This window comes from Micrasema longulum, unplaced genomic scaffold (assembly GCF_059751315.1).
Source record: "Micrasema longulum isolate JH-2025_06_02 unplaced genomic scaffold, ASM5975131v1 h1tg000097l, whole genome shotgun sequence".
Taxonomy (NCBI): domain Eukaryota; kingdom Metazoa; phylum Arthropoda; class Insecta; order Trichoptera; family Brachycentridae; genus Micrasema; species Micrasema longulum.
This window is the reverse complement of record NW_028277303.1, coordinates 2,736,605-2,764,133: the sequence shown is the minus strand read 5'-3', so window position 1 is coordinate 2,764,133 and position 27,529 is coordinate 2,736,605. Positions and strand designations below refer to the sequence as shown.

The following is a 27,529-nucleotide window of genomic DNA, read 5'->3' as shown; positions in this document are numbered from 1 at the left end:
ATCTTTTCTAACTGAAACCAAATGTAACAGAAAAGCCTTGGTTTTCCAAAGTGATTTTGAACAAATTTGAGACATCCTCCATATGCAGAATGCGCATTGGGTACTGCTGCAATGGTTCTCACCTGTTCAGAATCCATGTCCGAGACTCTGCCATTTGCGAATGTCAGCTAGATGAGGAAGATTTAAATCACATTTTTTTGGATGCCCCATAAATGATTGTTATCCTGATTTCCTATCCGACCTCTCTGATATTAATATCCCATTCCCTATTCATATTCTAACTCTCCTGTCCCCACCCAATAAACGTGTGTTTAAAATCCTATGTAAATATCTAGTTGTAAATGGTGTAAAGCTGTAAATATGTTTTATTATTATATGTATATATTATATTAAATACTAACTTGTACATATTATATTACTAACACATGTGTATGTCAAAAAAAAAAAAAAATACTCGACACTGGCCAGAACACCCGAGTTGAGATGTGAAAAGGCCATGAAAAAACGAAGAAGAAGAAAACTTGTAAAAAAAATCCGTACGAGATCCGTATTCTCTATGAATTAAATGTCATTCGCAGCCATAGACTAAAGACATAATATTTATACTATTACATACTTTCTAGTTCTAGGTTCTAGTCATTCGATTTCTATTTCCGCATCGGTGCACTTCTTGCGTTTTTTAAACTTTTTTATCGTCGTTCATTATTCAAATTGTGTTATTTGTGATTAAAGATTGAACATTGAATTCGACTTCCAGAAGTGTTTTGCTGTCTTTTGTGATAAAACCAGCAGCCGTTTGTTGGATTTAGTTGATTGAATGCATTATTTATATTCTTATTAATTATAAGCCACATCTCTTAGATTTTTTTGACACATCTCTATATTAGCGAATAAAAATGGATTTTTATATTATTAAATATTTAGCTGAGACTGTGGGATCAACGGAACCAGCAATCAGATTACTGTTTTCTTTAATATTAACTTACCCTATGGCTTGGATCTACCGATCATTTTTGCACGATAAGAGTGCTAAATTACAAAACAGTTTCTTCACATTTTGCGGAATTGGAATCGGCATATTTAATTTCGGATTCGGTGTCATTCACAGCATCCAAGCGGTAATATTTACATACTCTAGTCTTCGAGTTCTTGGGCCCTCCAAGAATACTGTAATTGTCAATTTTGTTTTTCATATGACATACTTACTGGTAGGGTATTACGCCACGGAAACCATCGACTATGATATCAAGTGGACGATGCCGCACTGTGTGCTCGTTCTGCGATTGATCGGTCTCTGCTTTGATGCGTGGGATGGAACTAAAGATTCCGATTCTCTGTCAGCTGGAAACAAGATCACCGCTCTCCGTCACCTGCCGAGTTTTTTAGAAACAGCTGCTCATGTTTTCTTCCCAGCCAGCTTTTTGGTTGGACCCCAGTTTTCTATGAACCGCTTGAAAGGTTTTGTGGACGGAAAGCTAGTAAACACTTCCGAGCCTAATTGTATATCTGCTGGATTAAAGAGAGCAATGTTCGGTATTGGCTACATGATGCTTTATCAATTTGGAACAAATTATTTACCTGACAGCTACTTCTTGACTGAGGCTTTCAACCGATTGTCTTTTTTCCAAAAGCACATTATAATAGGAATTTGGGGTAAAATATACTTATCCAAATATGTCTCCTGTTGGCTGCTTACTGAAGGTAATATTTTTTTAGTTTTGAGCCATGCCGTTATTTTTTATTTAAGTTGTAATATAAAAACCAGCGGTTTCCAACCTTCATGCTGCTACACCTCCAAGAATTTTTTTTTTTCTGTGCCTCTCTACCTTTTATAATATTGATACGTTTTAAATACCTTTTTTTAAAAAAGAGTAAAATATATGAATAAAAACGTTTTTAAAAATCAAATAAACATTAATTAACTGAATTTTTACTGTTACGTTACTCTATAAAGTTTTATTTATTTGTAGATATTATGGTATGAAAGTATTTTTTTAATTAAAAATTTTGGCGCCTCCCAGGTTGGAAACCGCTGATTTAAATAAATGTTCAAACTGAGTTTTTCTTCTTAAATTTCATGGTATCGGGGACTTGAATAAGTTTTATTGATTAAATTCTTAAACAAAAATTTGCCGGTTGATGCCGCCCGTCAATTAATAAATGCATCTGTAGTGTCTAGAGTCAATTATTGTAATGGTCGCAGCGAGACTTATTTTCGGAATCTCTAAGTTCAGTCATATCATTCCACTACTTCGGGAATTGCACTGGTTTTCCACAAGGGTGTTTTCCACAGAAGGTGGAATACAAACTCTGTTAGCTTATGTATAAGTCACTCCACAACTCTGCTCCGGAGTATCTAAGGGAACTCTGCATTCCTGATGAACTAGCTGACAGGTGTCTTACGCTTAGATCAGCTACGTCTATGGCGAGAAAAGTCATTATACCTCTACGCAAACAGCACACTAAATTCGGTGAACGTGCATTTGCGGTCGCAGGCCCTATGGCATGGAATGCTCTCCCAGCAGAGGTGCGAGGCTGTGAGAGTGAAGTGATGTTTCGAAAAAACTTAAAACCCACTTGTTCTCCGAATCATTTGAATAAATCTGTAGTATGTGACAATGAAATAATTTGTTTAACTGAAATTACAAATTTAAAAGTTTTAATCAAATATTTATCTATAGAATCACTTTGTAAAGTGTTCTTGAGGTAATATATTACGAAAATGGCGCTATATAAGTTATCTATAATAATAATACTTTCTCCCATATTTGTGGTAGCATACAAATACCCTCTCGACAGAACGACTCTTTTGAGGTTATCCACAAATCGAGCCATTTTTTGGCAGCTTCATTAGAATGGAAGTGCTGCTCAGCCAGGCCATGAATCATCAATTCCAAACAAGTGGTAATCGAAAGAAGCAATGTCCGGTGAATATGGCGGGTGGGGTAGGACTTCCCATTTGTGTGTTTCCGAGTATGTTTTGACTGTGGCGTTGTCATGCTGCAAAATTACTTAGCTGTTTTTCCTTCAATGCTGGACTCAAACTTATGAATTTTATTTAATAGCAATCTCCTGTTGTAATTTAATAGGGTTTGAGGAGCTCTTAATACACTACACCCAGCTGATCTCACCAAATACAGAGCATGAGTTTGGAACCATGGATATATGGCTTTGCCGTCGATATTGATACATGACCGGGCTTACCCTACGATTTTATGTGCTTTGGGTTATTGTAGTGTATCCACTTTTCATCACCAGTCACAATACGATGCAGTAAACCTTTCGATTTCCGCTGTAAAAAAATATGTTGTTTAAACTTCGGCGGAATAACATATAATATACTTATATTCAAGCCTAATGGTGGAGCTTCACTATGAAGTTGGCTGTAGTATTGCCCGATGTGAAAAGGCTGAGATTACACCATCTGTTGGGAAACAGCGAAAACTTATTCAAGCCCCTATTACATTTCTGCAGTTTGATTTTATTTGTTTTTAATTTTATTTATTTAATCCCGGACGTCCCGGAATTAACTATTGTTATCAGCTTAAAAGTACCTATTCAAAATACTCGGCAGCTAACATTATTTTTTTAATCTCCTGGCAGTCATAATTATTATTACAATTCACCAATACCTAGACTACACCGGCTAGGTAACGAGTATGGTGAAGTTGATATATTTCGTCTGTCTTTATATAAATATAGGTTAAGTATTCAAAAGGTTATAAATTAATTTGTATAAAATTTCTTAATATTGTTCTTTATATACAATTTTTTTTTTCTCATGTATCTCTTTAATAATTTATAAACTTATATGTATGTATATGTACGTGTGTATGTTTTCATATGTAAATTTATTAAATATTTTTCTATGTACCCATATACCTATGTTGGTACATTTCCTTATTTTGACTTATTATTGTATCTTTTAGTTTTTCTTATCTTATCTTTAATTTTAACTAAATTTACCTACTTATGTTTCACTGCTGCACTTGAATGTAATTTCCAATATATGTAAAAGCCCGTAGGGCGTGTAAATTAAAAAATAAATAAATTAAATAAAGTAGCACAATTTTATTAAAATATTTTTTTTGTCCTAAATTATTTATCATAATGCGTAATTTATATATCTCTAATACATTATTAGACATATTGTCGCGTTGGGGAAACAAGGTTCTATGTAGGTTCATAATTTTTTTGAGACATAAATGAAATAATTTTTTATCTAATATTTTTTATTAATACACTTCGGTAGGGATAGGTATTGCGCCTGCGGACTGCTGGCGACGGGCGAAAATAAAGGTCCAGTGCAAATTTCTTTAATTTGTTTGAAATCGCTATATCTTCGAAAATAATAAAAATATTTTCATTAAAATTTCTACATACTATCCAAGATATAAAATTACAAACCAAAATCAAATATTATTTGTAATTCAACATCATTATGGTTCAATTTATTAAGTATAACTCTATTTCTATTTTATAACATTTCATATTTTGTATTTTATTTTATATTTTGTATAAAAAAAAAGAAGATTTGCATTGCTATTTGATAATTATGTACATAGAGTTAAGACCTTAACAAAGAGATTGGTATATAATATTCATATAAAAACATTGGATAGTTCCTTATTTTTTGCCTTTAAAATGAGGCCGGAGCAAAAGGTCTTCTTCTACCCTTCCCGCCATTAAGCATCAATCGACTGAACGGGTAGAAATACCTTTCCCGCCCGAAGTGTGTTAATAATAGGTTGAACCATAGTTGTGCTACACGTGTTGTTAGAGCATCGTCAACATAAATTGCACAATTTTTTTCACGGGCCTGCGATCCATTTCTGCCTTTCAGAAAGTAAAACTTCAAAATACCACAAATTTCCTCACTCGACATATTCATTTTCAAAATGGAAAAACTTTTACACGATTGATCAAAACGAAGCTTTATTTTCATAAAAAACATTATTTGAAATGTCACCTCTCCAACGCGAGCCTATTTGTCAAAATCGGTATAGTGTTGCCAGAGCAAATTAAGTTCAACCCCATCTTGCGACAAAATACAAAACTACTTTTTGAACAACCTATATTATTCTTAATAAACTTGATAATGATTAAGAATTGATTTAGTTTTTCTTTAAAATTTTGATGCAGATGGAACCGATATTTAAATATAAATATAATAAAAGTCCAACGTAAAAAATAAAAACATATTTTGTTATATAGAACCTTGTTTCCCCAACGTGATGATATATATTTATTATGAATCACAATTATTTCTGAAATAAATAAAAACCGGTGTTAAAATTTAAAAAAATAATTCCTGTTAATTCTATGAAGCCAATAATGGTGAGTACGTTTAGCAAATTATTTAGTGATAAACTTTATCATGTTTCTTCAACAATTTCCTGTACTGTTTTTTTTTTTAAGCATTGCCATGTACTTATACCATCTTTCATTATCATTGGCTTTACAGCCTGCTGTACTCCTGGGCCTCCTCCAACATTCGTCGCCATCTCCCTCTATCTTGGCATGTACTCCTCCAGTCCCTGATGCCAATAACACCCAATTCCCGCTACACTCCATCTACTTTGGGTCTACCGACGCCACGTCTACATTTTATTGGCTTTTTCGTTAAACCGTATTCTCCAAACTGTGTTTTCCTGCACAGCTCCGATTAATATTTTCCTGTCAAGTATGAAGAGAGATGTCTCATATTTTAAAATTAATACCTAGCATTCAGAGCCAAATGTGACTACAGGGCGTAATAATACTTTGTAGATGGTGATTTTTGTTTTTCTCGATAACACTCTAGATGCGAGTTGTCGTCTAAAATCAAAGAAGCATCTATTTGTCATGAATATTTGGCGCTTGATCTCAGCGGATGTGTCGTTTCCGTCAGTCACTATTGATACTAGGTAGGTAAAGTTAGACCATTGCTGGTATTATAAATGATCTAAATGAGTATGCGTTGCTAGCTCGTAATTTACATACTGATTTTCTCTACCCCCATGAGAGCGTTCAGAATCGCACTGCAATAAAAAAATATATTAGACATTTTTTCTCGTGCAATAATGACATTTCTTTCGTTATTTTTCCTTGATTTTTTATGTATCTTCTCAGAACAACAGGCTAGAAAGCCCACCAGTTCTTAAAACTACTGACTAAATTTATATTTACACTATTGAAACGCACATTTTTAATCCATGATGTAGTTTAACAATTTCATTTCTTATCGCTGTCTAGATTCCTCAAAAGTATCCAACCTCACATACAGGTGTTCTTTAAACCCTCTCACATCCGAAACCACAATGATCAGTATGGGCAAGAAGACATATTAGCATATTAAAAAACAAAATTGGAACAAAAAATGTTTTAAATAAAATATTAAAAACAACAAATGGTTGCTTACTTCTGCAGGGGAGAAGTGAGGGAAGCGCGGTGCAGTATCAGACTCCCCCTCCTCGTTTCACCTCTGCAGAAGTAAGCAACCATATGCTTTTTTTGATATTTAAAAAAAAAAATATTCATTCTAAAAAAATATTTTAATGTGCCAATATGTCTTCTTGCTCGTACTGATCATCGTGGTTTTGGATGTGACAGGGTTTAATGAACACCTGTATATTGAGGCTAGGCCATTGTATGTGTGTTTGATTCTTGGTAAATGTGGTGGTGAGCAATAATATTTGAAATTAAACAAGGTAAATAAAATTGTTGGTGATTGCTTGGTGTTAAAATTTTTATTTGCATCAACAAAAATAAATGTCTAATTTTCTGCAGGTAAATTATATTCGATGCCTTATCTCGATAAACTTATTAAATTAAAATAAAATACTCTTTTGCTCGTGATTTCCATTTTTTGTTTTTCTAATATTACTCTCATGAAACGTTTGAATAGTGACCTAATATAACTTTTTTCTTTATTATTGTTGTCATTTGATATGTGCATGCAATTGACTCATTGACGCTCATGTTAAATTAACATTTGAGCTTATTCACAAAGTACTTAGATCAGCGGTCTTACTATAGTGATAAGCAAAGTGACTAAACTGATAATTCAAGATATATAGTAATAAAGATAGGGATAAATACATATATCTGATGATTCTGCAACTAAAACATAAAAAAGTTCAATAAACACAGCTTATAATAATTATTATCTTGAATTAACGTTTTCAAAATACCGTGACTGAGAAAATTGTTCTGAATAATAATTTATTGATTTCAAAAGGACAAGCTGTTGCTTGCTTTGTCAAAAAAGTTTTAAAATGAAAATACATAAAAATTTATAGTGGTATGCTGACCAAATAAACCACCTCCATTTCATCTGCTTTGTATTGTTGCAGCACTATCTTCTGTTAGGAATAATAATTAAATGTTGGGTGCAGGCAGATTCCATAAGAAAAAATAAATTTTATTTTTTACAGTATTTATAAAACCAAAATTACATTTTGATTTTGACACATTTCAACTCTTTATCCCGTTTTAAGCTGAAATTTTCATAAATAAAGATAAAATAAATAAATAATAAATTAAAAAATAATAACATAAATTGGCTAAGGGTTGTAACCGGCGGAATAACCTCACTAAAGCTTTTGATTGTGACCCCACCAGCAATGAATAAATAGAGAAAAAAATCTAAAAGCATATATTGCCAGGCCGTTCAGAAATAATTTCAAATTTGAACGTCTGTGTGCTTTTAATATTGTGTTGGTGAAAGACAAACTCACACACTCTTATGAAAGTGGTTGCAAAGAGATAAAGAAAATGATTAATATTCAATTTAAAATATAAAATAACAGTAAAATTTTACAAAATCAATAAATTATAATGAAAGAACAAATAACAATTGATCAAAGATTTGAACCTGATTTTTAGTGTACATGAAGTACATAGCTATATTATTTACATAATTAGGCCATAATACATTTTTAATTTCCATTTATAATTTTGTCATAAATTATGAGCAGCTATTGTTTAGCTTATTGACTTTAGTAAATTTGGCCAAGGATACATTGAAATTAAATTAAATTTGGTAACTATCTCTTCTTCTTCTTCTTCGTTTGTTATGGCCTTTTCACCTCCTAACTGGGTTCTAGCTCGTGTTGAGTTTTTGATTTTTCATTTACTTAAATATTTCCACATTTTTTAGTAATATGTACAAGCTAGGAATATCTAAGGGAACTATGCATTCCAGATGAACTAGCTGACAGGCGTCTCACGCTTAGATCAGCTACGTCTACGGCGAGAGGAAAAGTTATTATACCTCTACGCAAACAGCGCACTAAATTTAGTGAACGCGCATTTGCGGTCGCAGGCCCTATGGCATGGAATGCTCTCCCAGCAGAGGTGCGAGGCTGTGAAAGTGAAGTGATGTTTCGGAAAAAACTTAAAACCCACTTGTTCTCTAAATCATTTGAATAAATCCGTAGCACGTGACAACAAAATAAATTGTTTTAATTAAATTACAAATTTAAAAGCTTCAATTAAATTAATTTAACAATAGAATCACTATGTAAAGCGCCCTTGAGGTATTTTATTATGAAAATGGCGCTATATAAGTTATCCATAATAATAATTATAGTGTTAGTATTTAATATTTTGAAAACTTTACATATTATATAACAAATGTACAACTTAATACCATTTATTACTAGATATTTACATAGAATTTTAAAAACATACTTGTTTATTGGGTGGGGACAAGAGAATTAGAAAATTAGTAGGAAATGGGATGTTAATAAAAGAGAGGTCGGATAGGAAATCAGTAAAACTATCATTTGTGGGGCATCCAAAAAAAATGGTTAAAGTCTTCTTCCTCAAGCTGACATTTTCAAATGGCAGAGTCCCGGACATGAATTCTGAACAGATGAGAACCATTTCAGCAGTGCCCAATGCGCATTCTGCATATGGAGGATGGCTCAAACTTGTTTAGAATCACTTTGGAAAACCAAGGCTTTTCTGTGGTAACTATCTCAAAATATGTTGAAATATGTACATATTTTCATATGCTGAATGCTAGGAGCAGTTTTTAATTACCAATCGTGCAAAGCATTTCTGCTTTCACAGTGTATGAATTAATTAGTTTTCTGTTAGTTTTTTTTTTTTTTTTTGTGAGAAATCCATCGGTGACAGATGAGTTTGAGCTACAATATTGGTTTTAGGTATTTGGGATCAACTTAAACAACAATTATTATTAACCACTCTATACAATTAGCTTTATTCTACACTATTTTAATACAATACTTGTACAAAAGTTCATTAACAAATACCACAAAGACATTCAGCAGTAACTGTCAACACTGAGCACTAACCGATTCCTTTTAAAATGAATAATGCCAAAAACGTCCAGTGCGAACGCCACATGTCCTATGTGATACATAATATGTCAATGGTATCCTATCAAAGATAAATAGTCCATCGGAAATAATGTTTGAAATACTAGTTTCCAAATAGAGAACCTTCAAATAATATTTGTAATCTGCAAGCTTGTTTTAGTACTAAAAAAGCTGACTTGAGTTAAAGATGTAAAATATTGTGTAATTTTTTGTATGGATGAATAAGCTGGGTAATCGGCTAGTTTCATCGTTAACTGAGAACGGGCTGGGCGCGGGGCGCACTTCATAGATATTTTTTTGTAGGAAGATATAAACGGTAGTGGTGATTTATTATAAATAACAATTATTTTATTTATTTTTACATTAACATATTTACTATAAAACATTATTATCAAAAGTCAAATATAACGGTAAGCTGTGCATAATCGCTTATTTTTAGGATTCGCCCCTGGGATATATACCTTTTTTATAATTTGTATTTTTTATGTGTGTGTCAGAGTCAGAGCAATATTTAATCTGTTGATTTATGCCCTTAAACCCTTTAGTATTTGTCAGTATAAAAATAGATTAATACACACATTTATGCAAGACATTTCATCTGCCCACTCCTTTTGTTTTACTTTTAAAAATAATGTTTCCTCAGTAAACCTGCTAAGGTTTATTTTATAAAAAACATTGTGCATAGGTAAATACCGTATCAGTAAAAAATGTGTCTCACTTCAGTCTTGAATCTCTGTATGGTTGTTAATTTTAGTCTGCTGTATGGTAGATCATAAAAAAAATATACGAAAAAGTATATTTATGATATGCTATACTTGGACCTGTTTTGATTTTTTTATTGGTGTGAAGATTAACATCATTGTTAATAAAAAAATCTCTATGTATTTTATTTATTTATAAAAGTCTATAAACTTACAATATATATTATACAATTCATAAAATTAAAAATAATAATAAAACACCAAAACACAAAATAAAACACCAATAAACACAAAACAAAAATTCAAAATTTAATATGCAATATGCAATATATAATTATTGCAATTTATTAAAATTATTTTTTAAAAAATATAATTAAAAATAGATGTTATTTATACAATTTGATAAAATTTAACTCAAGTATTCATAATTTATAAACTGCCTTGTAATTATAATATAATTTTTTTATGTATAACAATAATCATAGTAATAATAGTTACAAAAAAAGCCAAAATATGAAGTAACAATAAATTATATTAAATTAATAAGGGTATTGAACAATTCAAAACAAATGCACAAACATAATATATATGTTTTTTTTCTTATAGTATAAATGAAATAGCGTTCTTATAATTTACCCAAAAATTTCAATTTTGGTGGCCATTTTCAATAAGTTGTAAATAACTCGCTTTTAGAAAATGGAAATCAAGTTGGGGTAGAGTGGGGTAGACCTCTGATCTGTGAGTTCGCAACACTAGCCACGGGACCACAACTCGACTCAAATTATTTTTTTTATACTTATCAATCATTCTACATATATTATTTTTTAACAATTTTCATTAGCTTTTTGCATATATTTTGTAGTTATCTTAACTCATTCAATATTCTCGATGTTTTTTGCAATAATTTTTCAATAGGTTTCTCTTTAGTCTGCAATTACGGCACATCTATCTTATAGAAATGAGGCATGGTGGTCTTTTCGTATGGATATTGGTTAATGATAAAACATTTATCACCATACCCCCTCTGTCTACACCCGATGGTGCATAGGGTGTTGCATTGGTACACTAAATGCTGAATAGACGAAGTTAAGGTGATAAGCCTTGTGCTGCGGGTGCCAGTCCAGGTACATGAAATATTACAGTGTAGAACCACATTTCTAATCAGAATTTCATGTCGACCTTTCCGGAATCGAACCCGCAGCCTCGAGCATGGTAGGCGAACACACAAACAACTTTACTACGAGACGGACTTATTTCAACTCGATTTTATTATTCATGATGATGACAAAACATATACATATAAGTAATACAGGTCGAAGATTGACGATTGACTACCTGGTTGCAGAATGATTTTTTTATCATACAAATAAAAATTTAATACTAGTTCATCCATTAATCTTGTTTTTAGCTGATTACTGATATTATAACACACTTTAATTAAATGTGGTAATAAGAAAATAAAAATACATTGTTGCAAAAGTTATTGATTTCAACATTTTTTAATTTTTATAGCTATTTAAATCTGAATAATGTTTTTGGGCTATTGGTCTGAGTCGACAGCATTTCTTGCCGTTTGGACAGCATTGCAACGTCCATCATCCAAAGTGGTTATTTATTAACTGGATACCGGATACTGAATCGCTGCGTTCCACCTAACTCTTGAATAGGGAACTGCATAACTCCTTTGATTCCTTTGAGGCGGGGGCACTTAGTACTAAATTCAAAATCCACACATAAACCTAAACTTACACATTTGGAAGGCATATGGAAGTAGTTTGACCAAAAAGATCCATATTTATTTTTCATATATTGTGTATCTGTTTTATAACTAACAAGCTGAACCTGGCAATGCCTTGCTATTGCTAGATTCAAGTATATACTCAAATATAGATTAAATTAACACAATCGAAAATTTCATATCAATTATTGTATTTAGTTCAAATTAAGTATGCACATTCATTATTATTTTTATGTTTTGGATTACATAAATTGTGAGGGTGAGTTGTGAGGGACAGTGACAGGAAATTTTGATAAATATGAATTTGAGCATTATTTTTCTCTCATTGTCTTCCAAATTTCTCCCAGATACTGTGCGAAAAAGACAACTGCATGTCGGACCTTTTATGCTTAACTAAAATAGACAAAATTGATGGTTCATTGTACCTTTTTCCGCACCTCAAAACTTAACCGATGTGATTTTTTTTAATAGAGTATCAGAATAAATTTTTCTGTAACGGAACGTCTTGTGTTTTTCAAAAATAGTTATCATTTTGTATACCTTGCGCCCAAAGACAGCGGATAAAACTGGCCATTTTTTTGGTTTTTGGATGGTTTTAGTTCCCGTAAAAAACAATTTATCAAAAAAACAAAATGACAGGGACACACCAATGGTAAATATCTAGAGTGTGTAAAATATCACTGCTCTAGTGCCATAATCCAGGGAATACATTTAAATGAAGAAAAGTCAGACCCCTTTTTCTCTTAGGATAAAAATATTGCTTTTAAATAACCATAAAAACTGGTTTGGTTTTCTTAAATAAAACCATTGACCTATTAATACACATAGCCGCACCCTGAGCCCTCTAAAATTATGACACTTAACTCATGCCCAAACGCTCGGGCATGCCCGACGCCTATTCAGTCTTTCTTTACCGCCAGCTGGGTTTTGACGTGAGCTTGATATTAAATTCATAACCAAAATGCCTCTTGAAAGTGTGTTAAAACCGTTCGGATAAACTTAAAAAAGATGATGTAACTTTTCATTTGCAAGTAGGTACTAGTTTATGATTGAATTCCGTATCTTAAAATAATTCATTTTCAAATATAGAATTCTCATCGCAAATGTCAAACTCTGCTCTTCCATGCAACTTATTTTTGGCTGATGTTATCATGTTTTAGTAGAAGGCCCTAATAAAAAAAAAAAAACTGCTCTTCTGCTAACAAGGGTGCACTTTAAGTAGGAATGCAATTTTCAAAAATGTATTAAATGTTATTTAATATTATTTTATCACTACCAAAATTCCAGTAAAAAAAACATGAATGAGTAGATATTATAGGGAGTTCAAGGAAAGCTCATTGGGATCCATAAAAAACAAATGTTGTTTGTAAAGATTCCAACAACAAATAACAAATTTGCCAATTTTTTAATATATGCATTCTCGTTGTATGCAGCCCTGGTAAATGATGAATAAAACATTTTCGCTCCTAACTTTTTTTCTATAAAAGAGAGCTATAAAAATGCTCAGGCCAAAGCACATAATTTTAAAGAAAACTGCACGTAAATTGGTCCAGTAGTTATTTAGTCCATCGAGGACACACATACGGACTTTACCTTTTATATATATAGATTAAGCACTAAAATCAGTTGGCACTATTATATTTTAAACTACTTAATTGTGAAGGAAGTAGGTACCTATGTTACCGATCTAGCAGCAGTTTTTAAATTATTTTTTTTAAATAAATATTTGCGTTCTTATGATTTACCCAAATATTTCATTTTGAGGGCCATTTTCAACGAGTTGTAAATAACTCATTATTAGAAAATGGAATCAAGTTGGGGTAGAGTGGGATTCGAACCACAGACCTTTGGTCCGTGAGTCTGAGACACTAGCCACAGGACCACAACCCGACCACAACCACGTTGCGTGCACAGAGGGTTTTAGTAGAAGGCAATAAGAAAAATAACATAATAAGTTTTAGAAGTAAATGATAAATTTTACCAGACACATAACGCAAGTATTATGAATCAGTCAATGTTGATTTAATTTAAGCCACCTCAAATAGTCAAATGAGTGCTATATTTTGTGCTGTCGTTCCAAATTGATTTTAGGTTAGAAAATAATATACAAGGGAAACAATATAAACGGTTTGTATGTGCACACCCAGTTTGCTAGTTGAACTCTTCGTAATATTTACATTGTAATTTTTAGAAAACCTCACAAGTCATTTACTAAATATTACAAGTCGAGCCACCAAAAAAAAATTGCACTTCTTTTTAGTACTGCCAGCATCTACTGACTGCTTTCCTAGTTGAAAACCTCACCGCACCCCCCTGGGTTCCTTCGATATAGATTCGTTAAGACTGATAATAGTAACAGTATTTTTTTATTTGTAAAGCTCATATTGTTGATTGATCTAATTATATTGAAGGTTTTTGTTTACAGGAGCTTGCATCACTTTTGGCCTTGCCTTTAATGGAATTGATGAAAACAAACTCTCAAAATGGGACGGTTGCCGCAATATTCGTTTGAGCGTATTTGAAGGCGCCACTAAATTTGGACATTACATTGATAGCTTCAACTTGAACACAAACGCATGGGTAGCGCAGTATGTTTATAAACGAATGGCATTTTTGGGAAACCGTAACATTAGTCAAGGAATTACTCTTCTGTTTCTGGCCATATGGCATGGTCTTCATAGTGGTTACTATATGACATTTTACATGGAGTTTGCCATCATGTTTATGGAAAAGCAAATAGAAAGCATCTTGAATAAAAATGAAACAGTCTCAAAAGTCTCCCAAAAGACACTTTTCAAAATGATTTTGTTTGTTTTCCTTAAATTATATGCTGTGGTATTTATGGGATACTGTCTTATTCCATTTGCTTTGTTGACCTTTCATAAATGGTGGCAGGTTTATACATCTCTTTATTTTTCTGGGTTTATTGTGTTTTTCCCATGGCCAATTTTGTACAAACCTATCATGTGCGCTATTTTGAAGCCTTCGAAATCAATATCTGAAAGTCGTTAAGTAAAAAAAAAAGTTAAGACTGAGGGTAACCACACAGTTAAAAATCTTAATACATTCATAATATAATTCACACACCTATGTAAATAATGTTTTTTGATGAATTTAGCATTTTTGGAATATAATATTAAAAATGGTCATAAAATACATGTATTTCTAATAATATTAATAAACTTACTTTATTTTATGTAAAAATTTCAACACAGATAAAATTGTATAAAATATTCATGAATGTTAAACCAAATTATTATAATCAGACTTTTTTTAAGAATATTAATTAAATCATATTAATTTTTAAAAAATGAAACAATTGGCAAACATTTCCCCTTTATTAACTAGACTCCAGTCAACCTACATATCTTGCGCATTTGGTTTTTTCCAGTGAATGAATCACGCACATATTCATTATGCATACTCGTATAAATAATATTTTTAATTTAAACGTCATACATATATAAACGTATATGTACATATTTTGAATGCTTATCTGATTAGGTACTGAGTTTTCGTGATAAATTTTGTTAAAAAAAATTAGCACAGAATATTTAAAAACCTACACGCAGTATCTGTTACACGGTGTTAAAGTGATCAGTCTTGTTCTTCCCGTGCCAATCCGGGGATGAAATATGGCAGCACAAAACCACCATTTAAATCAATATTTTATGTCTATCTTGCCGGGAATCGAACCTGGGACTCGAGCATGGTAGGCAAGCGAGCCAACCACTGCACTAAGAGACGGACTTATCTCCATTTGATTTCTTTTTTATGGATTATTTTCTGAGAATAGCCATCGAGTCCAAAATGTTTGTCCCGGATTTCACTTCTATTCCACACATTGTATTCTTCATTCCGCCCGGATACGGGAAAAAACTCATAATAAACATAACGTAATGTAACATCAATCTCACAACTGCCATCTAATTAAAAAAAAAAATTTTCTTATAGAAACACAAGATATGCTTTTAATAGGGTCTTTTTTTCTGAGTTAAGAGGTGAAAAGGCCATTAAAAAACGAAGAAGAAGAATAGGTTATTTGCATTTTTTCATTATTTTTGTTTTTAAGTAAGCAAAAAATTACAATGGTAACGTTATCAATATTTTTTTCATGCAAAGTCAGATAAATTTTCTACAAAGGTTTAAAATATGCATATTTTGAATTACCCTTGAAACAAGACATTTCGCGCCCTGTGGGACAAACGACACGTATGACGTTTTGGTGCCAAAAACGCGAAAATTATAAATGAAAACATGTTTTGAATACATTGATAGTTTAGAATCCTAAAAGCCTTAAATATATAATATATTCTTAATGTTATTCCCGACTTCTGAAAATACCCTATTGTTATATTGAGCAAATCCTCGAGATACTTTGTTTTAATTATTATTTTAATAAGCGTTGTAATAAAAAATCTGTAAAAACATTTTGTTTTAAAATAAAATAAAATAATACATTTTGCAATTAGGTATATAATAAATAGGTGCGAAGGTTTTCACGGTCACTGTTATCAATATTATGTATCTTTTTTGGGTGATACCGTGTATGTTGGATTTGATTCGACGTTTCGGCTACCATTGCAGGAGCCATCTTCAGGGAAAACTGTGTGTTTTATAGAGAAATGTATGTGTTTATGTACTAGTAATTTGTACCGTGTCACAGTCAGCAGTAGGCACATTTCTAGTTTTGTAGGAAAGAATAATTATGTTTATGTACTAGTAATTTGTACTGTGTCGCAGCCGGCAGTAGGCACATTTCTATTCGTTTTTGTCATATGTAGTGCTGGGAACCATGTTGAATTTAATTTAAGCCCGTCGTCTTTGTTTATATTATAAAACACACAGTTTTCCCTGAAGATGTCTCCTGCAATGGTAGCCGAAACGTCGGATCAAATCCAACATACACGGTATCACCCAAAAAAGATACATAATATAGGTATATAATAAATTTATTTTGCATATCCAATAAATTAGTAACTGAGTAATTTTAACATTTTCAGTTGAATTTAGATAATATTGAAATGTCAATTTAAACCAGACAAATAATAAAATAAGATAGATAATATTTTTTTAAATGTCGTGAAAAAAATCACCGTAATATCCTATTTCATGCTCTTATTGGTTAATGTAGAGCAATCAGTGTCAAAACGACAATATTTGAATAAGAATTTTACTATTTTGTTTGACACATCTTGCGACATTTCTTAATTTTAATTATTTATGTTCAATACATACATATAATATATACATATATATATATATTGACCAGCCACCTAAGCGTTTGATGTTGTTCTTACACATGCAAATGAGTGTTTGTTAAAACTCTTTCACTAAGTCCTTGACTAACCAGCTGCATGTGTATGCGGCGATATTTTATTAAAATTTAAGTTTGAGCTAAATTAATTTGCAAATTACTACAACTAGGTAACTTCAAAATCACAATTTTTGAGTTAACTACTAAAAACACTTTTTTGTATTGTCCTCTATGAATGCTACAAATAATCCAACAAGTAATCCATTAAAATCATCATAATATTATTTAAATGCATCACAACTTGTCTATTTAAAACATTCATAGAGGAAAATACAACCGTGTTTTTAGTGGTTAAATAAAAAATCCTGATTTTGAGGTTACCTACTTGTAATGATTGTGGTTACGCCACATTTACTGTATGTGTGTTACACGTTGGATTTATTTGCTGCCTACTGGGCCCTGGTTAATATGTTGCAATGCCTTCTGTGGGTAGGTATCACATTTATGTCTCTGGCCCAACATACTTCTTTATTCAAATGCATATAACAAAAAAATCAGAACAAAAGGAAAGATAAGAACCGAACTGTCATCGTACATGCATGTGCCTTTGATAAATTCTCACCACAATCGCGAATAAGTTATTATTGCGATCAATAACTCAATTAATGCACTGTGTCGTGTTATAATATAATAATAATAATCAAGGAACCATGTCAAGTGCCCCTTCTTCCTGACTACAGGATCTGATCTAATCCTGACTGCCGCGAGAGAAGTTCCAAATAATATGGTGTCAGAATCCCAAAACAAGGTAGTAAATTGCATTCATTATATTAGAGTTCGGTGCCAAAGTAGATGAAGATAACGCATCCCGCGAACCAGACCAACAGGCAAGTGGCGTGATAAAATTACTTAACTAAATTTCAGCACCCTTGAGGAGATTTTCACAAAAATGGCGTTGTATAAATTATCCATCCATTATAATAATAATCAATTGTACGGGTTTTTTTTAGTTACTCCCTTTAATATTAACTTAAAATTTGGTAAAATTTAAGCAGTTTTTTTTTTTTATTCTAACATGCTTTCTTTTACACTTTTATAATTGTGCGATTTTTTTAATGTACATCCTTAGATGCAGAACACTCAAATGTTTAGGATTCTTTATTTTATTTACCATATTATATTACATTTTATTTTTTTAAATACTGACTGAAAACTTTTCAGCCATAATATTATGTCATTTATCATTAATTGCCTACAATAAATTGTATACTATCAACAAAATCGTAATTTTAAATCCATTGTTATTTGTTGTTATGAATGTTGTAATAATAAATTTTAAAAAGTTATAATTTATGAGTTATATAAACAAACCTTGCCGATTGGCGAAACTGGCGGTAAAAGCGAATATATTGATGTTATATTTTTTCCTGAATATATATGCACATAATACCTATTTAATTTATCAACATTGTACCTCATATTTCTTAAATTATTTATAGTGTTCAAAGCACATACATAAATGGCTACACAGCCAAAGCATGCCGACTAAAATTTATATAATACCTACCTAAAGACTACAATGCATTTTATTTTTTTCACATATTTTATTAATGCACATAGTTTTTCGATCCGATTAGTTGTCTGTTTGCTTATTTTGTCAATTTTGGAATATGTAAATAAAAGCTACACACATAAAGTAATAAAAATAATACAATATACATAAATCGACATGATTTAGGCATGTACCCCTCAAATACATTATATTATATTGTTTAAATATACATACAACCCAGAAATATTATTATGAATATAAATAAAACCTTTGCATTTTTTATTAATATTTCGACAATCCAACCAAATATCACTCAGTTTTACAATCTAGATTATACATACCTGTTCAAATGCTTACGATTTAATAGTAACATTTTTTCAATTTAAAGTTGATAGAAATCTTCATACTACAATTATTTTATGCATTTTAAGTACTTGAATTATGCCATTGTAATATCCTCCTTTTTTTCACATTTAATATATTATTAATGGTCAGCGATCTAAAAAGTCTGAAGATTTTTTTGTACTAAATAATGTAACATCAGTTTATATTCTTTATGCATGGATAAAAATTTTCATGTTATTATGGTATGGTCTATTGTATAATTTATGTTTTCATAGTTCTGCTTTATTCGGTTGGATTGATGATTTTTTTATTCTACCAAACATTATGATTATAAATTGTGTGAAATACATATGAAAATTCACAGCCCTGAGCCTGTTTCAACGTGATATGCTAGTAATACTAATGCATCTCATATTTTTGAATGCCCTTTCTATTTTATATATTTTGGTCTTCCTAATACAACGAGGTTGCATGCGGAGATACCTTTGGCAAGACATCACCATGTAAAATAATGCGGTGTATTGTACATAATTTGTTATTATTTTTTCCTATTAATATTATGGACTTTTTAAATAATTTTTAATGTAAATCCACCATCTTGCCAATTTTCATAAGACTTAGATTTTTTATTAATACATGTGGTAAAAGGTGTTTTTTTTTGTATGCTTATTATGTACTGCATACTAATTTTATGTACTTTTAATATTTATTGTACTTTTAATTTTAATAACAACACAGGAATGTAAAATTAATCAAAACCTCCTATTCTTTAAAAATTTTTTTTGGGAAAAATCTCTTTTTGTATCTCCATTAATTATTTGGTTTAAGTCATTCCAAATTTACATTTAGGACATTAAAGCATTGAATTTTTCGCTGTCTATAAACTGTTTTTTTTTTTTTTTTTTAATTGATTTTTTTGTATTTTTAGGTAAAAGAGACAAATACCCCTAAAATTGAAATTATAGAAGATTTTTTCTTTAAATGGCCTTATAAAACAAAATTTTATGCTTTTGCCAGTGTTGTTTATCTTAATAACTACAGCAAATTAAAATAAATCGTAAAAATTAAATTTGAGGTATTATATTACTAAAATAATTATAATTACACAAAACTTTTATTACTGAGATTTATCTGCCAACAAAAATTTTCATGAGCCTCAGGAAAATCTATTGTTTGGCTCCGAATGTAGCTACAATATTTATCACTTATTATTAAATTTGTTAGCTATTGCAGAATATCCGTAATGGGCAATTATTTGCTTATGCTTAATAACAGTGATTTTACCTTGCTGTTGCGACCTAAATTCTTGTACCCAAATGTGCCATGAACTTTTTTGCAATTGTTTTTTTGAAAAGCTTAGGATTACGCCATTTTACCTATACACAATCTGTAAATGCATTTGAGAATTTTTTCATTAGAATCTCGTAAATTGTAAAGAACAAGCAATTTTTCTCAAAATAGAAAAACCACAAAAAAAAACCCTTAAATGTGAATCTATGTTAGCAAATTTAGAATTACATGTTTAGTCTTTTAGTTGAAGAGCCGTTTAAAAAAAATGCAGTATACATCAATATTAATGCCTAATATACAATTGAAATTTTTAATATTGATGAATTATAAATTTTTGTTTAGTTTGAATTTCGGATCCGTTTGATTTGAATACTTTCACTGACTGATTTAGTTTTCCTGTTCTTATATAGTACTTAATGAATAGTTTTAATATTACTTCTAACATAATATTATTTAATGGAAAATTTTAATTATTTTATGTTTTTGTTATGATTTTATAGTTTAAAAAGTTTTTAGACACAAATTTTGCTTGGTGATAACCTATATCTCGTTAATCTGAAAATATACAAAATATATAAAATTTACCTTTACTCGAATTTAATGCCTCTTAATTGTATGAGATTCGAAGTCTGTTTTCTTATTTAATTTAACTGACAGGTACCAATTTTTGTTTTTTGTTTGATTAAAAATATTTTAAAACCTGTTACTTTAACTCCATAATATGATTTGTTATAACGATCCTGTATGTGAATTAAAATTATTGATATAAAAGGTTCTTTTATTTTTTAAACTATAACACACTGCATATTTTAGAATTGTTAATGTTACACATTTTGTAAAGTGGTCACTCAAACCAGCCAATGGCAGGTCCAAGCCGTGTATATGCCTACATCTCCATATTCCCTTCTTAAAAAGGTTCTACATCATGATGAAATATATATTTTTCTTGAGGAAGTCATCAACCTATCTTATGCTACCTATTTTCTTTGATAAAATGTTAATTTACTGATTCGGTAAAAAAATCTTTTTTAATTAATATTTTCTTGTATATTAGATATTTTCCATATAGCTATTATTTTGAAACTTACTGCCTTTTCAGTTTTTTTAAGTAAAATTTGTCCAAGTGTTCATGTAGGAAAATAAAGAGAAGAGTACTGTCTGTATTTTATTTGGTCACTAATGCCCAAAAATGAGTAGTTTTCATAAAATCACTAAATTCCAAATATCTCGGAAACTATTAACATTCGGCCATACATTGGGGTACTTAAATTTCTTGCATTTGTGTGCCCCCTACCTCGTCCTGCCGGAAATACGTCGAGTTACGAATAGCCCTGTATAAACATAAACAAATTCTCAGAATTAAAGTATTGGCATCAGAGATTACTCAGAAATTTCTTATCCCTGAGATCACAACATACAGTAATTCATACATCACAGGAAGAAGCGTATTACTTTTGGAGTTCCACAGGGCAGCGTCCTGGGACCAATCTTATTTTTAGTCTACATAAACTCTCTTTGCAAAATAAATAATTCTGGAAAAATTATTTCATTTGCCGACGCCACGGTTTTGTTATTTGAGGCTAGTGACTGGAACTCTGTCTTTCAGAAAGCAAACTTTGGTATAAACATTGTTTAACAATGGCTTGATGATAATCTTCTTACACTTAATATCGATAAAACTTAATATCTGACATTTTATATAAATAATAGTTCACTACCAAGCAATAAATACGCTTAATCTAGGAATTTACTGTGATAAAACACACCAACTTCTGCAACGGGTTGATTTCATAAAATACCTTGGTGTTATTATTGATAGGAATTTGCGATGGGAGGCTCAGGTCCAGTCACTGAACTCTAGGTTGAGAAAGCTGTGCCATCTGTTCTGCTCTCTTAGAGACATTCTGGATATTGACACTCTCAGAAGTGTGCACTTTGCTCTGTTTCAATCCACGGCAACCTATGGAATAGCTGGCTGGGGGGGTTGTGCGGCACCCATTTTCAAGCCGCTCATAATTTCACAGAAATCATTATTGAGAACAATGTTCCGGCGCCCTCCAACATATCCGTCAGAACAGCTGTTCCAATACATGAAGGTGCCGGATATAAGACAACTGTACCTAAAAGAAGCACTTACACACTTCTGGTCAAACAATAAGGAGAGGTCTCTGCTGAATATCCGTACGAGGTTTTCCCAGAGCATAAATTATGTCATACCCAAAACCCGTGCGACTTTTGCTAAGATACATCTCTCATTTATCGCACCGAGTGTTCAATATTTTGGAAGAACGTATTTAGCTCTCAAGAACAAAAATTATTTTCAAGAAAGGAGTTAAGGACTGAATTTTCCTTAGTGGGAGGGATTTGAGTAGGAAACTCCTTGATGATTTTCCAAATGCTTGAGTTTACTGTTTACTATATTGATGTGCCATATATATGTTTTAAAAATATTTTTTGTACACAATTATTTTTTATGTTTCTAATCTTATATTTATGGTGATATACTATGTGTCTGTGTCATATAATTGCTCGTCCCATCTCAACACAGGACTTTTAGTCCCATGGAGTTGAAACTTATTGTCTCAAATAATGTACAATAAACTTATGTATGTAAATAAGATAAATAAAGACGTCATGGTGAAATAATAGTGATAGCAATTTGAAATATTTATTTAAAAATTAATGTATGGTCAATAAATGTTCATCTTGGATTTGCTACTATATTTATAAATAATGCTTTTATTATTTTATTACTACTACCATCACGCGATTTCTCCGTAGGGGTAGGCAGAGAGAATGGACCGCCACACATGTCTATCCTGGCTTACATTTCTAGCTTCTTCTACATTCATATATCTCGTCATACATGCCCTTCGATTCTGCCTGCTTTTGACATGACCAGACTTAAGATTTTGGTTTATCTGATCATGCCACGTCTTCCTCGGTCGTCCTTGTCCCACATTACCGTTTATTCTAGCCATACATACCTGTTTTACCATTCTTTCATCATCCATTTGTTCTACATGACCAAACCATTTCAGAGACTCGGTAATTGTTCCATCAGGTCTTTTTAGTAGTCCTAGATATGATGGAGAAGTTTTTGAGAGCATCCGATGAATCTTTGAAATTTGTGCAGCTCCATTGATTTCATCCCATAAATTCCTCCAAGAAGCTTTCTTTGCTTTCCTTAGATCTCGATTGAATTCAGTAAAGGCTTTTCTGTATTGATCCCAGTTTTGGTCTCGTTTCGCCCTATTGAATTGCACTCGAGCTGTTTTCCTAAGACATTCTAGTTTGCGGTTTCACCAGGTAACCTCGCGATTTGTCTTAGTAGTTTTTATGGGCAGTTATCATGGTATGCGGTGATGACGCTACGTTCAAGGTCCCCTGCCGCTGATTCTAATTGGTCAATTAATCGGATGGCTTAGCATATCGTAACCGTGTATGGCTTCAGCTGGTCTCGGTATTCGTCCCAGTCAGTTGCCTTAGGGTTATGATATATGATTCAACTGGCCTCCTACCTTCCAGATCTATGTCAAAACGTATATGTCTGTGATCAGACATAGAAACGTCATTGGAGACATGCCAGTTGTGAATACGATTCACAAGTTGGTTTGTACATATAGTTATATCTAAGACCTCCTGACAGGATATAGTAACAAAGATTAGTTTATTTCCAATGTTAAGCACCAGAAAGAATATACAAAACAGACGAAACTGGGTTCTATACTTGTCCAAAGTCAAGGAAAGTGTTGGGACCTATTGGACTTGAGAATTTCTATGATAATTTGATTATGCAGCATTAATATGGATAGTTAAGAATTTCAAAAACCCAACCCGAGATGGAGAACTTTTTGTGGAGGGTAATTCGTAAGTCTGGGCATTTACTTGTCATCGGCTGGTTTAAGTGGCCACTTTACACAATGTGTAACATTCACCATTCTGCCTATGATTGAACAACTGAATTCCTTCGATTCTTCCATCTGTTGATCTTTGATTGTGGCATTGAAAGCAGTTTATGTTAATTCTTTGAAAAAAATGCAAATCTTTTGTAAACAAAGAAATTATGAAAAAAAAAATCCTTGGATTTCAGATAAAAAAGGTTTTTGTAGTATGCGGATCTGAAAAGAGGCCACAAGACCTTTCAAATGGATCTGGGTAAGTGGGTGGGGCTTTTAATATTGATCTTTGAGAAGTTGCAGTTGAAGAGCTGAAACCTTCTGCCTATGTATGAATGGTGGATGTTACACAGTGTGTAAAGTGGCCACTTAAACCAGCCAATGACAGATCATGAGCTCTGTTTTCACTGTAGCATACACCAAGAAAACTTAGCAGCACGTATCTCCATTATTTCTCCGACGTTTAAGTATGGCAGCTTCTTACAATTATCCACCGTTTTTATTTTCTTCCGTTCAAGAAACTGATATTCAACGTATTTTACTTTCTATAAAAACCAAATCTATGGGCAGTGATCAGCTGAGTATGAGATTGATACACTTTATTTTTCCTATTATCTTACCAGTTATTACTCACATTATAAACTTTTCTTTAAATACTGGAGATTTTCCTGAAGCTTGGAAAAAAGCATTTATTATACCACTTCCCAAAATTTCTTTACCAGTTTCTGTCAAAGATTACAGACCCATATCTATTCTTCCAATTTTTTCTAAAGTCATTGAACGAGTTGTATATAATCAGCTAAATAATTATCTATTGTCAAATAATCTTCTTGATCCCAATCAATCAGGTTTTCGTGCGGGCCATAGTACAACTACCGCTTTAATCAAGGTTACAGATGACATTAGATATGCAATGAATAACAAAATGATAACCTTGATAACATTACTCGACTTCAGTAGCGCTTTCAACTCTGTGGATTTCGATCTTTTGTTGGCTAGACTTAAAACACTAAATATGACACAACCGGTTATAAAATGGTTCGGATCGTATTTACGAGCTAGACAACAGTGCATCAAAACACCAGATCATCAATCGGAATGGGTCGATATTGCCGTTGGAGTACCTCAAGGTGGAGTTTTATCACCATTACTATTTTCCCTGTTTATTAATCCGATTGCAGATTGTCTCAATTGTTCATATCATCTCTATGCAGATGATTTACAATTATATCTCCATTGCAGACCTGAAAACACCAGCAAAGCAATAGAATCGATGTCTAAAACACTAAATTGCGTGTCAACATGGACAAAAGAGTATGGTTTACTAATAAACCCGTCTAAAACACAAATTATGTTTGCAGGTAGTCAAAGATTGCTTAGTAAGCTAGACATACCTTCACTTAATCCTCTTATTGTCAATGGTATCAATATTCAGTACAGGAAATCCGTAAAAAATCTAGGAGTACTAATGGATGAACATCTCTGCTGGCGAGCTCATACTAATGAATTAAGCCGCAAAATATTTTTCAGTCTACACTCACTTAGAAGGTTGCAAAAATTCTTACCCATTAGTACTAAATGCACTCTTGTACAAGCATTACTACTACCCATTCTAGATTACGCTGATGTTTCCATGACTGATTTAAGCTGTGAGCAACTCGATAAACTTGAACGACTTCAGAATACATGCATAAGGTACATTTTTGGTCTTAGGAAATATGACCACATTTCTGATTATCGTAGGCAACTGAAATGGCTCAAAATTAGACAGCGGAGAGACTATCACTCCCTCTCACTTCTGTTCAATGTACTTCATAGTCCTAACGCTCCTATATACCTGTGTGAAAAATTTCAACGCTTATCAGTTCATGGTTTACCTCTTCGTTCTCATTCTCAAGGCACTCTCTTAATACCCATACACAATTCCTCTTTCTTCTCTAACTCATATAGTGTCCATGCGGCTCGACTGTGGAATCATCTCCCATCCACCATCAAAGATGTTACTACATTATCTCTGTTTAAATCACGTCTGAAGAAACATCTCCTTTCTCTTCCTTAATCTCTCCTCCTTTCCTTTTTCCTCTTTCCTCTTTTTTCCTTTTTCCCATTGAGTAATAGTTTCGATTTAAGGTAATTTATAAACAAATACGTTTATTTCTATTTTTATATATCTTTAAATTTTTAATCTTTTTTTTCTATTGAATATGTTCTGTAACTTGAATTATAAAAATAAAACTTTTATTTTATTGGTTGGTTGGAAGAAATTGCCATTTGGCAATAAGCCCGCCAATGTACAAATAATCATTATGTACAAAAAGTTAAATAAATAAATAAATAAATAAATTATTAGAGCACAAGAACTGAACCACAAGAAAATTTAAACGTCTTTTGGAAGAACTGAACAGTAACTATGGTGACATTCTTTTACATACCTCAGTGAGATGGCTATGTTGAGGAAAAGTTCTGGAACGGTTTTATTCTTTGAGACGAAATTATTTTGTTTTTACAACAAAATAGTCAAATTTATCAGAGGCCTGATTCTGAGTCCATGCTATCGCAAGTTGAATCTGAATTTTACACGGCCGCGCTTTACTTCAAACGTAAATTTAAATCCGTATTCTGGGCGGTATTCCAAACGCTTTCGTGGCCGTATTATCTCATGTATTTACAATAATTGACAGCCCTGCTCTACTTGAAATAATTCAAATTCGAATACCTAGTAGGTGCACTAGAAGAAAAGATTATTTTTTTGTTAACAAAAGTCAAGCAAGTTGGTATAAATATTTCAGAAGAAAATTATACAATATTTTTTAATTATTTAGCTGCCTTAGCTAAGGAATTTAAGAGCAGATTTGAGGACATATGCCGATCAAGGATTTTTTTCTACTGACAGAAAATCCCTGGCACCTAGCAACAGAAACTATACAACAATTAGCTAAACTAGGATATAATTATTCCGAGCCTCTCGACGAACCAAGAATGATAGCAATATGAAGGCTATTTTTGAAGAAAAGAGAGAGGGAAAAGAGTACTTGGAATTTTGGGAGCCAGTTCTATCAAAATACAAGACCGTCCAAAATTGTGCCTGTAAGCTCCTCACATTGTTTGCTTCTACATACCTCTGCGAATCATCATATTCCAGAATGAAATACGCAAAAAATGTATATAGGAATCGACTCACTGATTCTCACCTTGATGATGAATTGAGGGTAGCATGCAGCAATTATAAACCCGATTTGTCTAAAATTGTTGAAAATTTATCACAATATCAAAAATCACACTAATATTTTCAATATTAGAGTGGTTTTTCATATTTATTCGGATTTATTATACATACTTAATTTTACTGTTCTTGCTTAATTATACTTACTTCTACCGGCTTTTTTTAAACTTATGTTGTTGTTTTTATTTTGCTCAATTG

At 31.9% G+C, this 27,529-nt stretch overlaps 1 protein-coding gene across 2 annotated transcripts; it reads left to right on the top strand.

The window, feature by feature from the left end:
* The first annotated feature begins 648 nt into the window (after positions 1 to 648).
* Positions 649 to 20,980, top strand: LOC148284713 (lysophospholipid acyltransferase 5-like). Of its 2 annotated transcripts, none has more exons than XM_088236713.1 (2): positions 649 to 1,701; positions 19,848 to 20,980. In XM_088236713.1, exons 1-2 carry the CDS (start codon positions 897 to 899, stop codon positions 19,868 to 19,870), a joined length of 828 nt encoding a protein of 275 aa, XP_088092839.1. In that variant the 5' UTR covers positions 649 to 896; the 3' UTR covers positions 19,871 to 20,980. The 2 variants fall into 2 exon arrangements, with proteins under 2 accessions (XP_088092839.1, XP_088092829.1); XM_088236703.1 differs by having other exon boundaries at positions 14,191 to 20,980.
* The last annotated feature ends 6,549 nt before the right edge of the window (positions 20,981 to 27,529 follow it).